Source organism: Mchenga conophoros, linkage group LG7 (genome assembly GCF_057382185.1).
Source record: "Mchenga conophoros isolate Kocher_MC1m ecotype Shallow Benthic linkage group LG7, M_conophoros_male_GT1.1, whole genome shotgun sequence".
NCBI lineage: Eukaryota > Metazoa > Chordata > Actinopteri > Cichliformes > Cichlidae > Mchenga > Mchenga conophoros.
The window spans coordinates 59,015,930-59,029,302 of record NC_140532.1 but is presented as its reverse complement, the minus strand read 5'-3'; the positions used below and the strand labels follow the sequence as shown (position 1 = coordinate 59,029,302).

Sequence of the window (13,373 nt, the reverse complement as noted above, 5' to 3'; positions counted from 1 at the left end):
AGTATCTTATGGATTATCCAATTAAAATTACCTGCATCTTTTGCTCCCTCACAACACATAAGCTGTGAATGCGTCTCCCAGAAAAATTTAAACTGTTGTGTTTTGAAAGCTTTTGCAGTATTTTTACATTCGCTCATACTTTCTTAAGTTTAAGCTGCAGTGCATTTGACCTCCCAGCGCCACTGTAGTAATGGTAAATGGCCTGCATTTGTATAGCACTTTTCTAGTCCATATGACCCCAAAGCGCTTTACACTACATTCAGTCATTCACCCATTCACACACACATTCACACACTGGCGATGGCAAGCTACATTGTAGCCACAGCTGCCCTGGGGCGCACTGACAGAGGCGCCCCAGGGCAGTAATAATAATCCCGGTAATAATCCTTATTACCGGGTTATGTTTGATAGCGTCTGTGCTCAATAATCATATATGCGATGCACATGTGTTCAGATGCATTTGGCCACGTAGCATCAATGTGAGTGGACACTGTCAATAACTGAGCTGTTCTTAGAACACTGTGCCCTATCTCTCCTACAAAAAGGAATAAATCTAACTGTGATTCTCCACTACTCTCATTGGCTGAACAGCAGGAATGTGACAGACAAAGAAAGGAGAAAGGAAAAGAGTGGGAGAGTGAAAGAGAGATGGAGGTCAGCAGGGACAGTGCCGCTCCTGTCCCAGCCACCCGCTTTCACACAGGACTGGACCAGTACATCCATTTGCCTCTTTCACTTTTCCGCCTCTGACCATCAAACACACACTCAAATTGTAACAAGGGTCCTCTGTGATGCGGAGAGTGCAGCGGTAGCGCTCTTCCTCTTACTTACACACACACACGTTTGTGTTTCCATCACCTCAGAGGACATCACGGAGATTGTGCAAACCTACCCAAACCATAGCTAACTTTCCAAATCTGGACCCTAATTGTGAAAGCTTTCAACCTCAAATGTAACATTCAAAGACTTTTTTTTTGCTTTTCCCACACTGACTGTATAAACACATTCAGGTCCCCACAGCATGGGTAACACGAGTACACTGCACACACACACACACACACACACACACACACACACACACACACACACACAGCCAGCCTCAGCACCAGCTGACTAGCATCCAGCTCCTCTCCTGTCTTTTAATCTGCGATCAGTATCTGTTCATCTGCACTGAATGGATCTTTGTCTGTCGCTTTACACAAAGAAGGAAGATTTCCTGCTGCCAAAGCCAACTTCAGTGGGAGTCAATGATGACAAAGACCAAGAGAAGATCCATTGTTTTGGCCTGCCTGACAGACTAGTTCTCTCCACCACCAGCCACATTTTTTGCTGAAAACCTCTTAAAAACAGTTCTCGAGGCTGACTCACCTTTATTGGTCGATCCAGCTCAGGCTTCTTATAGCGGAGCCACATCATTCCTATGATTGCCATGGCGATGCAGAGCCAGTTGAAGAAGCTGAAGAAGTTTATGACGGAGAAGATGTCGTTGGAGAAGGCGTAGAGCAGCGTCATTAAACACTGGACAGACGGAGAGAAGGGAAAACATTACCTCTCTAAGTCTGGTGACACTGCCTCCAAGTATGAGATTTTCTGCATGCAATTAAATAAAGTAACTCATTGAAGTTCAACTGAGCAGGTGTAAGTTGCTAGCATGTTGGTATGGTTTGATTCTCCGCTGTGTAAGAGAGCAGCAAAAAGTCTTTGTTTTCAGAAAAGTTCACCTTTGTCCTTTTATTCAAAATTAATTAAAAATATTCTGTAACTGTATATAATAACCTATTATGCAGTGAAGTGAAGTGAGATCCCACAAATTAAAATACTGAAAAGACACGCACACTATTATTTTAGCTATGGTTTCAGAAGATGTACTCTCTTGCGTGCCAATAAAGAAAGTTAAAAAACCAAAAACATACAGTGAATATAAGTGAGGGGAGTGGGGTCAGCAGAGTGGGGTGGATCATTGACAGCAGACTGGGCAGGTGACCCTCCCGAGAACCCACAAAGAATAACCTGAGATGAATAGAAAGACACAGATATGTGATTAATTGCTGTGAAAAGAAAGATGAAGAGGCTCCGGGTGTTTCTAATCTTGACTCTTAACACTTGCTAATTGTGTGTGTGTGCGCACGAGTTTTTTTTTAACATGGTTGGTGTGAGAGTGTTACCTGGATGATGTGAACAGTGAGCCGTTGACTGATCCAAAGCAGGACAGGCCTACAAACACCGGGATGATCCACGCCATGGGACCCAGGTGGTAGTTACCAAAATCCTGTAGACAACAACATCAGCAACATATATTCAGCATTCAGCAGCAAGTATTCACATCTTTGGACCCGTTATACCCCCCACCCAAATATACAGTGCTGCTAATTTCGTTAAGACAATTACAATCAAGACCGACTTCTTGGAAACTAAACATAAAATGGTCCCGGGCAGTAGTTTTCCAGGCTTCCTGAAGGTGTCTTAAAGTTTTTCTTTGGACACTGGCTGCCTTAAAATACTGCTGTAAAACAAGGTGGAGGCTCTGTCAGGGCAATGGCTTCATTTTTTCAAATTGGCAATGATCCCAAACACTATGCAGTAAGCACACCTGGATAGAAAAACACACTATCACTCATGAACTGGCCTCCCCAGAGGCCGGGCTTCAACATTATTAAAGTAGTATGCGATCATCCTGATAAAGAATGGAACAAAAGCCAGTCAGCATCTAAAGAAGAGCTTCAAATGTCCTTGAAGAAGCCTGGAGAACTATTCCCTAAGACCACTTAGAGGAATTACAAGAAAATTTCCCTTCTGCTTCACGCGTGGTTTTGGATTGGCTTTAACTCAGGAGGTAGATTAGAGCAGGTTGTATACTAATCAGAAGGTTGCTGGTTCAGTCTACTCCAGTCTGCATGTCAAATATCCTTCGGAAAGACTCCAAGCTCCTCTCCGAAGCATCTATTGGAGTATGAATGTGTGTGAATGTTAGATAGGAAGCACTTAAAGCATACCAAATACAGACTTTCAAGCTTGTTAGAACTGTACAAACTCTGTTTTTGTCTTATATCTTTTAATAAATCACCGAACCAATTTCCCATTTTCCTAGCAAAATATAAAGAAATGAGGGATGGCTCAAGACTTTTGTACATTACTGCAGCTCAAAGCACTCACCACAGCCACAGCCTCTGAGTTAAGCATCTGATCGGGGGAGAGTGTGGTGAAATAGGCCAAGTTTGTTAGGACATACACTGCTGTCACTATCGGCAGGGAGATGATGATGGCTCGAGGAAGGTTTCTGAGGAAAACGTACAACAACGGCAGGCTGATTACAACTGCGGACTTTTGACTACTCCACATGAATTTTAAAGGTAAAAATCACAATTGTGATCAACTTACTTGTAAGGTTCAATCATCTCCTCTGTAACAAAATTCAAGTAGTTCCTGGAAACAAAAGAGACAACAAATAGGTATTGAACAGTAAAAAGCAATGAAGATGCACTGAACCTTTATTTTTCTGATATTTATTATTTAAAAGAAACATTAGTAATGTACAGTATGTTCAGTGTTATTTGTAATAGCCATTCATTGGACTTATCAGATGATATGTTACTGACAAAATGCCCCAGCGTTTGATCCATTTTCACACCGTCTCCAAGCACCAGGTTTAACATTTGAATTGAGGGAAACTGGATACAGGCAGACAGTGGACAGCAAACTAATTGCACAGCTAGGCTGATGTGTTAACTCACCAGCCACCGTAAGCAAACAGGCCACTGTAGAGTGCCAGGCCAATACTTCCAAACTCATATTTGGACCCCTTGAAGGAATTCTCTGGAAGAAGTCCGGCTGTATCACCTGGAGAAGACAAAAGGATTAGGATTTATAAAAATAAAAAAGCCCCAGTTTACCGTCTGCGCTATTGGGCCACGGGCAGGTTGACCAGTCATTCTGGCATAATACATAAAACACTGACCAGTGAATCCACAAGCCAAAGAGCCTTTGAAAGGGAAAATGTCTAATATCATGCTTAAATCCGCCCCACTATGCGGATCAGTGAAGGACTGCAGAATTACTGGAGTTAAGACCTGGCTGAGACAGTCAATAAGTAACCCAGACAGTGGCAAGGCTATGCGGGTTGACATAAGGCTCACGCAGCCTATAAAAGAGGCAGAGGTAAAAGACGAGGGAGAGGAGCAGGGGAAAGTCTGTGGTTAAGGATAGTTCAACTTTTTAACATTTGTGTCATTTATAATTATCATAGCTCTATGAATCGCGCCTTCCATCCAATGGCATATGAGATGCTAACGCTGATATAAATGCAACTTGTTCCAGCAGACAGCATATGTATTTCTCAAATCCTGAGCCCTTATGGGGATTTATCACATTCTGATCACTGCCTCTTTTTCCAGTCCTTCAGGTTTCTGCTGGTTGTAGGGGATCTGTGTACAAATTCCTGCTCTCCACGACATGCATTCTCATTCTCAGACATGGCGACGGTTGCTAAACCAACAGCCCCCGGCAGTGTTGGTACTGGGAGGGTTAGCCCTGAGCCAATGTGCAGCGTGGGAAACGCCCGATTATTGTGCAGCCTGGTCCAACAGACAGCCTCATGCATTGCTCCACCTCTGATGAAGCAGACAGATGTGTGGCCACAGTGTCAAGAGACCATGGCGCTCACTTTGAAGAAGTTTGATTATTTTGAACTGTGAATAATGCAAAAATATCTATTGCAAGAATAAAAGTACGGACTAATAATCTACATGATGGGTCCCCCTTAAGATGGATTGCTTTTAATATTTGAAACAGTTGTCGTCTGAGTTTGCCTTTAAATATTCTGCTGCATATTCCAGCATCAGTTAAACGTCACAAAGCAGCTTGCTCATGCTGGTTTGACATTTCTATGAAGAAGAATAGATTTTTTTTTTTTTTTTTTAAACCATGTGAGTAGCCACACATTGCACAAGTCATGTCATCCACCTCAGGCCTTATGTTGACCCGTGTCTCAACTCGACAGAATTCCTGTTAAACTCACAGCTTCTGATCAGGCTTAAAAATCAGTGCAATGGCCAATTTCATAGTAACCTTTACAGATTCCTATGATAGCGAAGTCTGACTCATCACAGCTCCTTTTGTTTCCCTTTTCTGATATGATATGACATTTTTACGGGACTTACTGACCTTTGATATTTAATGGGGGAAAAAACAAAACAAAAAAACAAAAAAAAAAAAAAAAAAAAAAACACACAGAAACTTAATCTTTAAGAAAAGCAACCAAATTAAGGCACATTTCTGTTAGATCATTCATGCAAGCCATTTGTGTGAATGATCCAACAGAAAAGCAACCAAATAAGCCTCTTTTCATAGCTAAATGATGCGTTTTATTTGAACTGATAACACTTAGACCTCCTATTATTAGGCATGCGTATGGTGAAACCTTTAAATCTTTGCCTAAAGTCAGAGTGGGGGACTTTCCTCACAGTTCTGTTTCTACCACTCATCACATTCCACCATATCGGTCTGGGCACGCTGACCCACCACCAGCTGGTCTCATGATACAGGCACCAGACAGTGAAAGTAACACACACACACACACACACACACACACACAACCAAATATGCATGAACGACAGAGAACACACACGCAGCCGATAACTTGCCAGCAACACCTGAATGAACTAAATTCCTGCCTTTTTTCCATTCTGTGTGTAGAATCAGGGCACAAAGCACAACTCTGACAATGCACTCAAAGACACCTCTTTAGTTTTTTGATAAGCACACTTTATTTCAAGTGCATATTAGTTCTCTCAGTCACGCTCTTTACAACCACAAATATTGACAGATCATGAAATGGCAAAAATCGGTCAAGGTCTTTAGCACGCAGCTATGACAATGGTTTTAATCCACTTATTTATTGTAAGAAATATTAACCTGCTTACCTTATAATCATTTACAGTCACTTCCTCACGCAAAGAGTTCTCTACATTTCAGTGAGGCCCAGTACCAATGCATGTTGTTGGTGAGCAGATCAAATTGGCACAGATGTCGTCAGCTGTAACCCCGAGTCTGATTCCAAATACAGGGCCTTTCTACTTGTCATTCCCCTGCGTTCTTTCCCTTCATTTCCTGGCTTTCTCAACAGCTCCCTGCTAATAAAGGCTTTTGTGCCTTTATTAGAAGCTGCTGTGGTGTAAGCTTTAAAGTATCTCAACTATTCTTGTTTCTTCACATCAATACAGTGAATAGGCTGGTTTTACATCAGAAAATATGTTTCTTGATGTGGTTCAGACTCACAGTTAGCGGTAGCACATGGATTAGTTATACTGTTTGAAATGAGATGAAGTATTTGTACATAGGTGGGAGGTAACCACCTGTGAATCAGGTATGGTAAACAGGCTTTCTAGCAAACACGCCTTTACTTTTTGGACACCTTGGGGCAGGGAGAGCTGTGCTGAAGTGTGACCCAGCAGTGGATTTTCACACGAGGTTAGAGAACACTGGTTTGTGAGTGTAACTTTGGGAGTGAGCGGCTGTGTTGAATAATTCCTGTTACAGTCAAGTAAATGAAGACGATGGGAGGGAGAACTTGTTCTTACAGATAGATGGTCAACCTTCTCTCCGTTTGCTTCTCTTACAAACAGTGTGGGCGGCAGTCAAACTAAGAAGGCGGAGGCTTTATTGGAGCTAATCAGATTACACTGCCTTCTAATCTGACACTCCAGGCCTCATGAACAGGGCCCTATGTGTAAAGCTTCAGAGCCGTGCTTTAACAATTCCCATGCACTCACTAAATGCTTCAGAAAGCTAGAAATATTTGGAATTGTTGAATCTAAAGTGAACCCGTTAGTGCATGAGGTGCTTTCGAGGCGCACTCAACCAGTCACGAGCCAGGGAGAGCTACAACAGAAAGAGGGATTATGCTTTCCTTTGTTGATATAATGACAGGCACATGCCTAGTCTTTCTAGAAGTCTATGTAATGTCAGACGTCCCAGGTAAACAGTTATTAGAAGCAGAGTGATGATTAAAGATCTTAAAATTGATTCAGAGTAGACACCAAACCAGAAATGACACTTGGAAAAGGACTAGAATAACAAATTGGTAGAATCCGTCCTCGTGTTTCATTTACAAACCAAAACAGACACTAGATAGGTGAACTTAGCATTCAGCTTACAGGGAACGGATCAGGAAGGAAAGATGAATGAAGCCGCAGAGTAAAAGCAGGTACAGCTCATGCTTGTTATTTACTTGAGAACACTTTGATGAAGTTTTCTCACACTACTGGGGGAAGAATTACTTTCAAAAGTATTAATGTAATTAACGGTATTGTGAGAGTAGAGCACAAAGGTCAGAGGCTGCTCCCTGCAGCTGCTGATGTTACAGATTCCACAGTTTGCTATGAATTCCCCACAGTTACTGACACAAGGCTGACACAGGTTTGCTGACATGAACAAAAACAGCGGAAATTGATATTTTGGCAACTTTTATCGAATGTTGTGAGTCACTGCAACCTTTTTACCTCTGTAGGATCCTGCACTCGCTCAGCAGACATTCCCCTTTTTGTTTTTGTCTTTAAAACATTTGTTTTCTTGTTTAACCCCCATTGAGAATTTGTGGAAATCAATTGAAAACCTCAATGTCACAGCAGCTTCAATATTGGATCCATACGGCACGATTTTGGTCGAGCACCTTAAACTAACAAACTGGGAAGTCACCTCAACTTTACAAAGATTTATTAACGAGTGCCGCACAGAACATCGGTGTATGAGTCGAAAATATTGGCTTTAAAAGTCTGACAAGGAGACATGCTGAACCAGACGCAGCTCTGGTTTAATCGACCGCCACTCAGGTGATCTCGGACCTATGATCTCCGACCTGTCATTTTACCCACTAAGCCTGTGCATCTGTGGCTCCAGTGCACCTCACAGCTCCAGCTGAACATGTTAAATTTATCCCAGTTTGGTTCTGATTAAGTAATCTTGCCCCATAACAGGATACCCTTGCTCACTTACTTCTGTGTGCAACAGTTAGCTGAAGTTTTACACCAACAATTTGGCAGTAGCGGCAACTAATAAGGGATCAGAACATAAACAGTGGATTTGGATTTGATATGAAAACAAAAAGCAGCAGAGACTGGCTGGTGCTGCAGTGCGCTGTTAACGTAATTTTAGATACACATTTATCACGAAAGAAACAGGCTGAAGTAAAGCCAGACTAAACCCAGTCTGCTTTCGGTGTTGTGTTTTGATGCATTTCCTTCATAATATTTTAGCTTATTTCCTTTTTTTGTTGTTGTTATTTTGAATGTGGACACTTGTGCAACTGCATCAACTTTGCAGTGCAGCTGCAGTTTTAAGTAAACCAGTACTGCCACAAAATCTGCTGAATTTCAATACATCGATGGAATATAAGGTGTTAGTGTGTTTACACTGACGTCAGGGTTTCATACAGTGAAAATACACAGGTCATGTACAGAGTCTAGAGCCAAAATAAGCCCTGTGGTCAATCTCCTTATACTCAGATGTACCAGCTCATCCTCATTCAATACACAGTGCTTGCTGTATTCCCTTTTATTGCATTTCTTTCTTACTATTTCTGTCCAGGAGAGCTACTCTGATCTAATGCTAATGATCTAATGTACCCCCGTTTTCCATTTTCCTCCGTCTCTCTCAGAGGAATACGATGGACAACAGCTTCATTGCGTGCAGGAAGAAAGCCAGCCATGAGAGCACAGTTAGGAGCCAACACGGGCAGCAGATTGGGTACAAGCCTCCAGTCGCCTGGTAGAAGCTTTAACCTCACAAAAGAAGCAGAGGGGTCTTGTGTCAGCTTTGATATGTAGACCGTGGTAGTCAGTCTTGGCTGAGAGTGCCAAACCCTTCCTCTAGAGGGCAGTTTGATCGCGTAAGCACACTTCCTGTCTGATTAAAAGCACACTTTTCAGTGGTTTATAGTGAGCTGAGTTCAAACAGAAGTTATTTGTGACTCAGACTTGCAACAGTCAATGAGCACACTCCCAAATGTGTCCTACATAAGAGCCATTATATGGTTTATCTGTCCTATCTTTACACAACGCTTCACCAGATCCTGTTGGTTGTAATAAAATTCAGAAGTCACTCCATGAAATCAAATATCTACAAATCATGTGTGTGAGGATTTACTCGGGATGGGAACACAGCAGCTGAAAGAGAGGCGATCCAGACACAATTTAGGAGTCACAAGCGATGAAAGACATGAAAGCTTTATACGTCTGGGCCATCACGACTTTCTTTTTAACACAATTAACCTCACAGTCACAGTCAGTTCGCCGGTTTTAATCTTAGACTGACTTTGAGGAAAAAGGTACACGACAACACTTCTTCAAATCTCTTAGTGAAGGAGACACAGATCCATTAAGTTAAGTAATCTAATTTAAGGATTTCCCCCTTGAAACTGAGATTACCTGCTTATGTAAGGGTTGATTGTGCCAGCAGGCGAGCTACTGTGTCAATGGAATACACAGCTGGAGTAAACACAGCTGAAACTTCCTGTTTTATGTCGCGTGGCACACAAACTGGTCCGTCAACTTCCTTGACGCTGATGCAAATCACTCAACTCAAACTGTAAAGACTTTCTACACTGCCTAAATCATTTAAGGGAATCTAATAACAATATAAACGGAACATTAAAATCCACAGTTCATAAAATCCACATATTTTACCATGGAGTTTATTTACTGTTTAACTTTTGTAATGTGTGTCAGGCTCTTAAAGTAACCTTTTTATGCTTTTTAATTACTTTCTGATACACTGTCACGATGGTCTATCCTCTTATTAAACATGGACAATGTTTAATAAGAGCTAATGGATCAGTATGGTGTCACAGAGAGCAGAAATCCTTAATGTGGGCATCTCAGACGGCGAGCACGGAAGCCACACCCACCTGATGTTCAAACCTCCTGCTTTTTAGGAACAGCCAGTGAAAAGGAGAGGGAGGAAAAACAGACTGAGTGGGTTCATCAAGCCTGAGTATATTAGAAAAAGAGTGCTTTGAACTATAAATCACGGAGATGCACAAGTCCAAACTGTCAGCACGTGTCATTTGCATATTTGTGGCTACCTCAGCCCGTCTTCAGCCATGTCGGTCATTTACATTTTAACTTGTTAAAGGTGTGTCTGGAGGGATGGAGGGAAACGCTTATAAAGTGGGGGTTGGGCAAATAAAGCCGGCATAAGAGCAAAGAGGTGACGTGTGCATTTGTGTGCTTGTGCAAGGTACCTTGTCCAATCTTGACAAATCCGATGATGATGATGAGCGCGAGCGCTAGAAGCTTGGCTGCCGCGAAGAAGTCCTGCACTCTGGTGGCCGCCTTCACGCTGTAGCAGTTCACAAAGGTTAACAACACTGCGAAAGAAAAGGAGGCAGAGAATAAGACCACAGAGTAAAAGAGGCCACTGACACATAAAGCTTACAGGTGTGTTACGCGTATAGGAAACCAATCTTGTAACCAGTCAAATTGCACAACTTTACCCTGTAATGTGTTTCTTCTGCTCCACTTGTGGGACCTTACAGTGAGTGTGTGTGATTGTACGTTCTGCTGTCAACATGACGCGAGCAGAGGAAGAAGTTACAGGGGTGACACATTTTAAGAGAATAAAGTCTTTTCTCCTGTACCCATCTGTCTTTTAAATGCCCATGTACCGGCTGGTGCCTACCCTATCCTCCATAAGCGCACACACGCAAAGTTGCTGCAGTAGCCTGTTAGAAGTGATTAACTAAAGCAGCAGGCCTGTTCAAAGCTCCTAAATCAGGTCGGGGCCACAATAGAAAGACGAGACGGCACAATGAGGCTCTGTATTTGAGAGACCAGGACAAAGGAGAAGGAGGCCAAGTACAGTACAGGGGTAGACACACTTTGGCATCCAGACCCACAAACACACACTAATGGCTAATACTTGGGCATGTAGCGTACACGTATATTCACAAACCTGAAGGGAACAGAGACGCGCTGATCTGAATTATACAGATTCCAGCAGCAGTCAAATTAAACAAAACCTGGCACTAAAATAGACTTTAGGAGCTATGAATGTGCAGCGACCCTGACCACCTCACAGACACACACACAGACACACACACCTCTAAACTTATGTTCAGGCTGCCATGAAGTCTTGAAAAGAAGAATGAAGTGATGAAACAGGTGAGAATCCTGAAATAATTGCTTTAAGACAAAATAAGGTGTAAAACAGCCCAGTGCACATAGAAAACTCTCTGCACATCCATCATAAATGTGCGGCTGTTTATTAACTTAGACATGCGACACGGAAAACTGATGATAAACTACTTGTTTTTAAACCGCACCACTAAAACTGGGGTTAAATCATCTATTGGTGTATATTTGCTTGCATTTGATTTAATAAAACCAACTTACATTAAGTTATCATATCTAAGCTTTAAATAATTAAAATGAAGGCATTTATTTTGATTTCTTTGCTGCTTATCACGTCACAGAAAATATTATTTATGATAAACACCAGGAATTATTTCAAAGCGATTAATTGGGTTATTTTTAAGACCTATAACCTGTGAGCAACCTACATCACCCCGGCAGCTGATGTAATATCGCCGCATTTTTTCCACTACTACACGCGCGCGTGTGCGAGTGCTGATGGTATCGCACGCGCTCCATAGGATGAGGCTTTATATATTGTGTGTGAGCATAGTCGTTCATTATCTCAGGAGGTGCCCACGAGGCACAGGTGTTTTTATAGTATAGATATACAGGAAGTGCAACCACAACCGCCTGCATAGGGACTCTCTCTCACACACACACACACACACACACACACACACACACACACTAAAGTTGCATCATCTCGCCCGGTGCCTGAGCTCCGATACTCACTGATGCAGAGACAGGCCACTAGCTTGGCCCCCGTCTCCGGCACCGAGCACACGGGGAACAGCGGCTTCAGGAGGTAGGTGGCGAAGACGTAGGCGACGATATACTGGGAGGACGGCCGGATGATAAGCAGCTCGATCCAGAGTTTGAGGAATGCCGGCAGGGAGCCGTACACTTCCAAGATGTAGGCATAGTCGCCGCCGGACTTGGTGATGGTGGTCCCCAGCTCCGCGTAGCAGAGGGCGCCCACTGTGGAGAAGACCCCGCACACCGCCCACACTATGAGGGACAAACCCACAGAGCCAGCCTCCCTCACTACGCCTGTCGGCGTGACGAAGATACCCGAGCCGATGATGGTGCCCACGATGATGGCCACGCCGTTCAACAGCGTGATGGTCCTCTTCAGGGCGACCCCTTCCTCCGCTCCGTCTCCTGCTGTGACGTTGCCGGGGCTGCTGAGGTCGCTTCCCGGTCCTCCATCCTGACCGAAGCCCCCCCTATCACTGCCGCTACCCGGGGACAGCATCCTCTCAGTGACCTGCTTATCCTCCTCCCTGTCCACGGACGAGTTGGAGTTTCTCTTCTTCAGCCCTGACATCGCTGGCTGAGCTGGTTCCTCTTCTGTCTGCCGCTCAAAGCTTCCCGTCTCGCCCCCCTCTGTCGTCAGTTTGATGTGCCGGTCGCTCTGATGCTCAGGCCGGCCTCAGCCACGAGGAGTCCACGGCGTGTCTGTTGTGTGACTCAGAGCGGCGTGCTTTCTCTGCTCTACTCTCTGAACGAATAAAAGAATCGTGGAAATTACGACGTCTCTTACGTCAGAGCCTATCCTCCATAAAGCCCTCCTTTATTCTTTACACCCCCTAGCGTCGGAAATCTGCTACTGCTCCGCCTCACCCCCGAAGCCCACACAGCACCCGTGGCTTTCAGGGACCAGATCACAGAGAAATCATGGGACACGGCCACCCCCGGGTAACTGTTCTGCGTGAAAGTAACACAACCAGTTTAAGGAGACACTAGAAGATGTTAGTGAGGGCATTTTTTTTAACTGTATTTTCACAAGTTTTACAGCATTTCTTCTAGATGAAGGTCTCCACCACCCAGGGGCGGATTTAGAGGGGTGGCATGTGCCATCCTGAAATGATCTCTTGCCACCCCTAGTGTCACCCTAGTTTTTCATATGACATTGTTGTTTATTAAGACAGGTTTAAGATAAGGTAGCATTAACACTTTGAAGGTAGAATGATGGTGAGTGTTATTAACACACTGTGTGCCGCATCTCCAAAACGCATGACCGGCATGTGAATAAGCTGACATAGCAACAAGCTGCAGTCACGCTGAGTCTCTGAAAGTTTGGACTTCAAACACAGCTAATTGTGCTGAGAGTGATGAAGCTAGTTATAAAATACTCCAAGGATCTTTTCCTTTTTTAAAATATTATTTCGCATTATGTTCTGTAAAAAAAAAAGGGGGGGGGCGTATACTTTTTCACACTGGGTCATTTTGGACCTAACATATTTG

The 13,373-nt window shown here is 43.5% G+C and overlaps 1 protein-coding gene across 1 annotated transcript in view; it reads right to left on the bottom strand.

Annotated features, from left to right (window-relative positions):
- The window catches only part of slc7a5 (solute carrier family 7 member 5), a 15,078-nt gene extending 2,422 nt beyond the window's left edge, over nt 1–12,656 (bottom strand). The window contains exons 1-8 of the mRNA XM_085280501.1: nt 11,859–12,656; nt 10,235–10,360; nt 3,732–3,837; nt 3,379–3,423; nt 3,154–3,277; nt 2,166–2,269; nt 1,914–2,010; nt 1,369–1,518 (exon numbers count right to left, since the gene is read on the bottom strand). Coding sequence (XP_085136627.1) covers nt 1,369–1,518; nt 1,914–2,010; nt 2,166–2,269; nt 3,154–3,277; nt 3,379–3,423; nt 3,732–3,837; nt 10,235–10,360; nt 11,859–12,453 — 1,347 coding nt within the window. The 5' untranslated portion in view covers nt 12,454–12,656. The remainder of the gene's footprint in view (nt 1–1,368; nt 1,519–1,913; nt 2,011–2,165; nt 2,270–3,153; nt 3,278–3,378; nt 3,424–3,731; nt 3,838–10,234; nt 10,361–11,858) is intronic.
- Nucleotides 12,657–13,373: the final 717 nt, after the last annotated feature.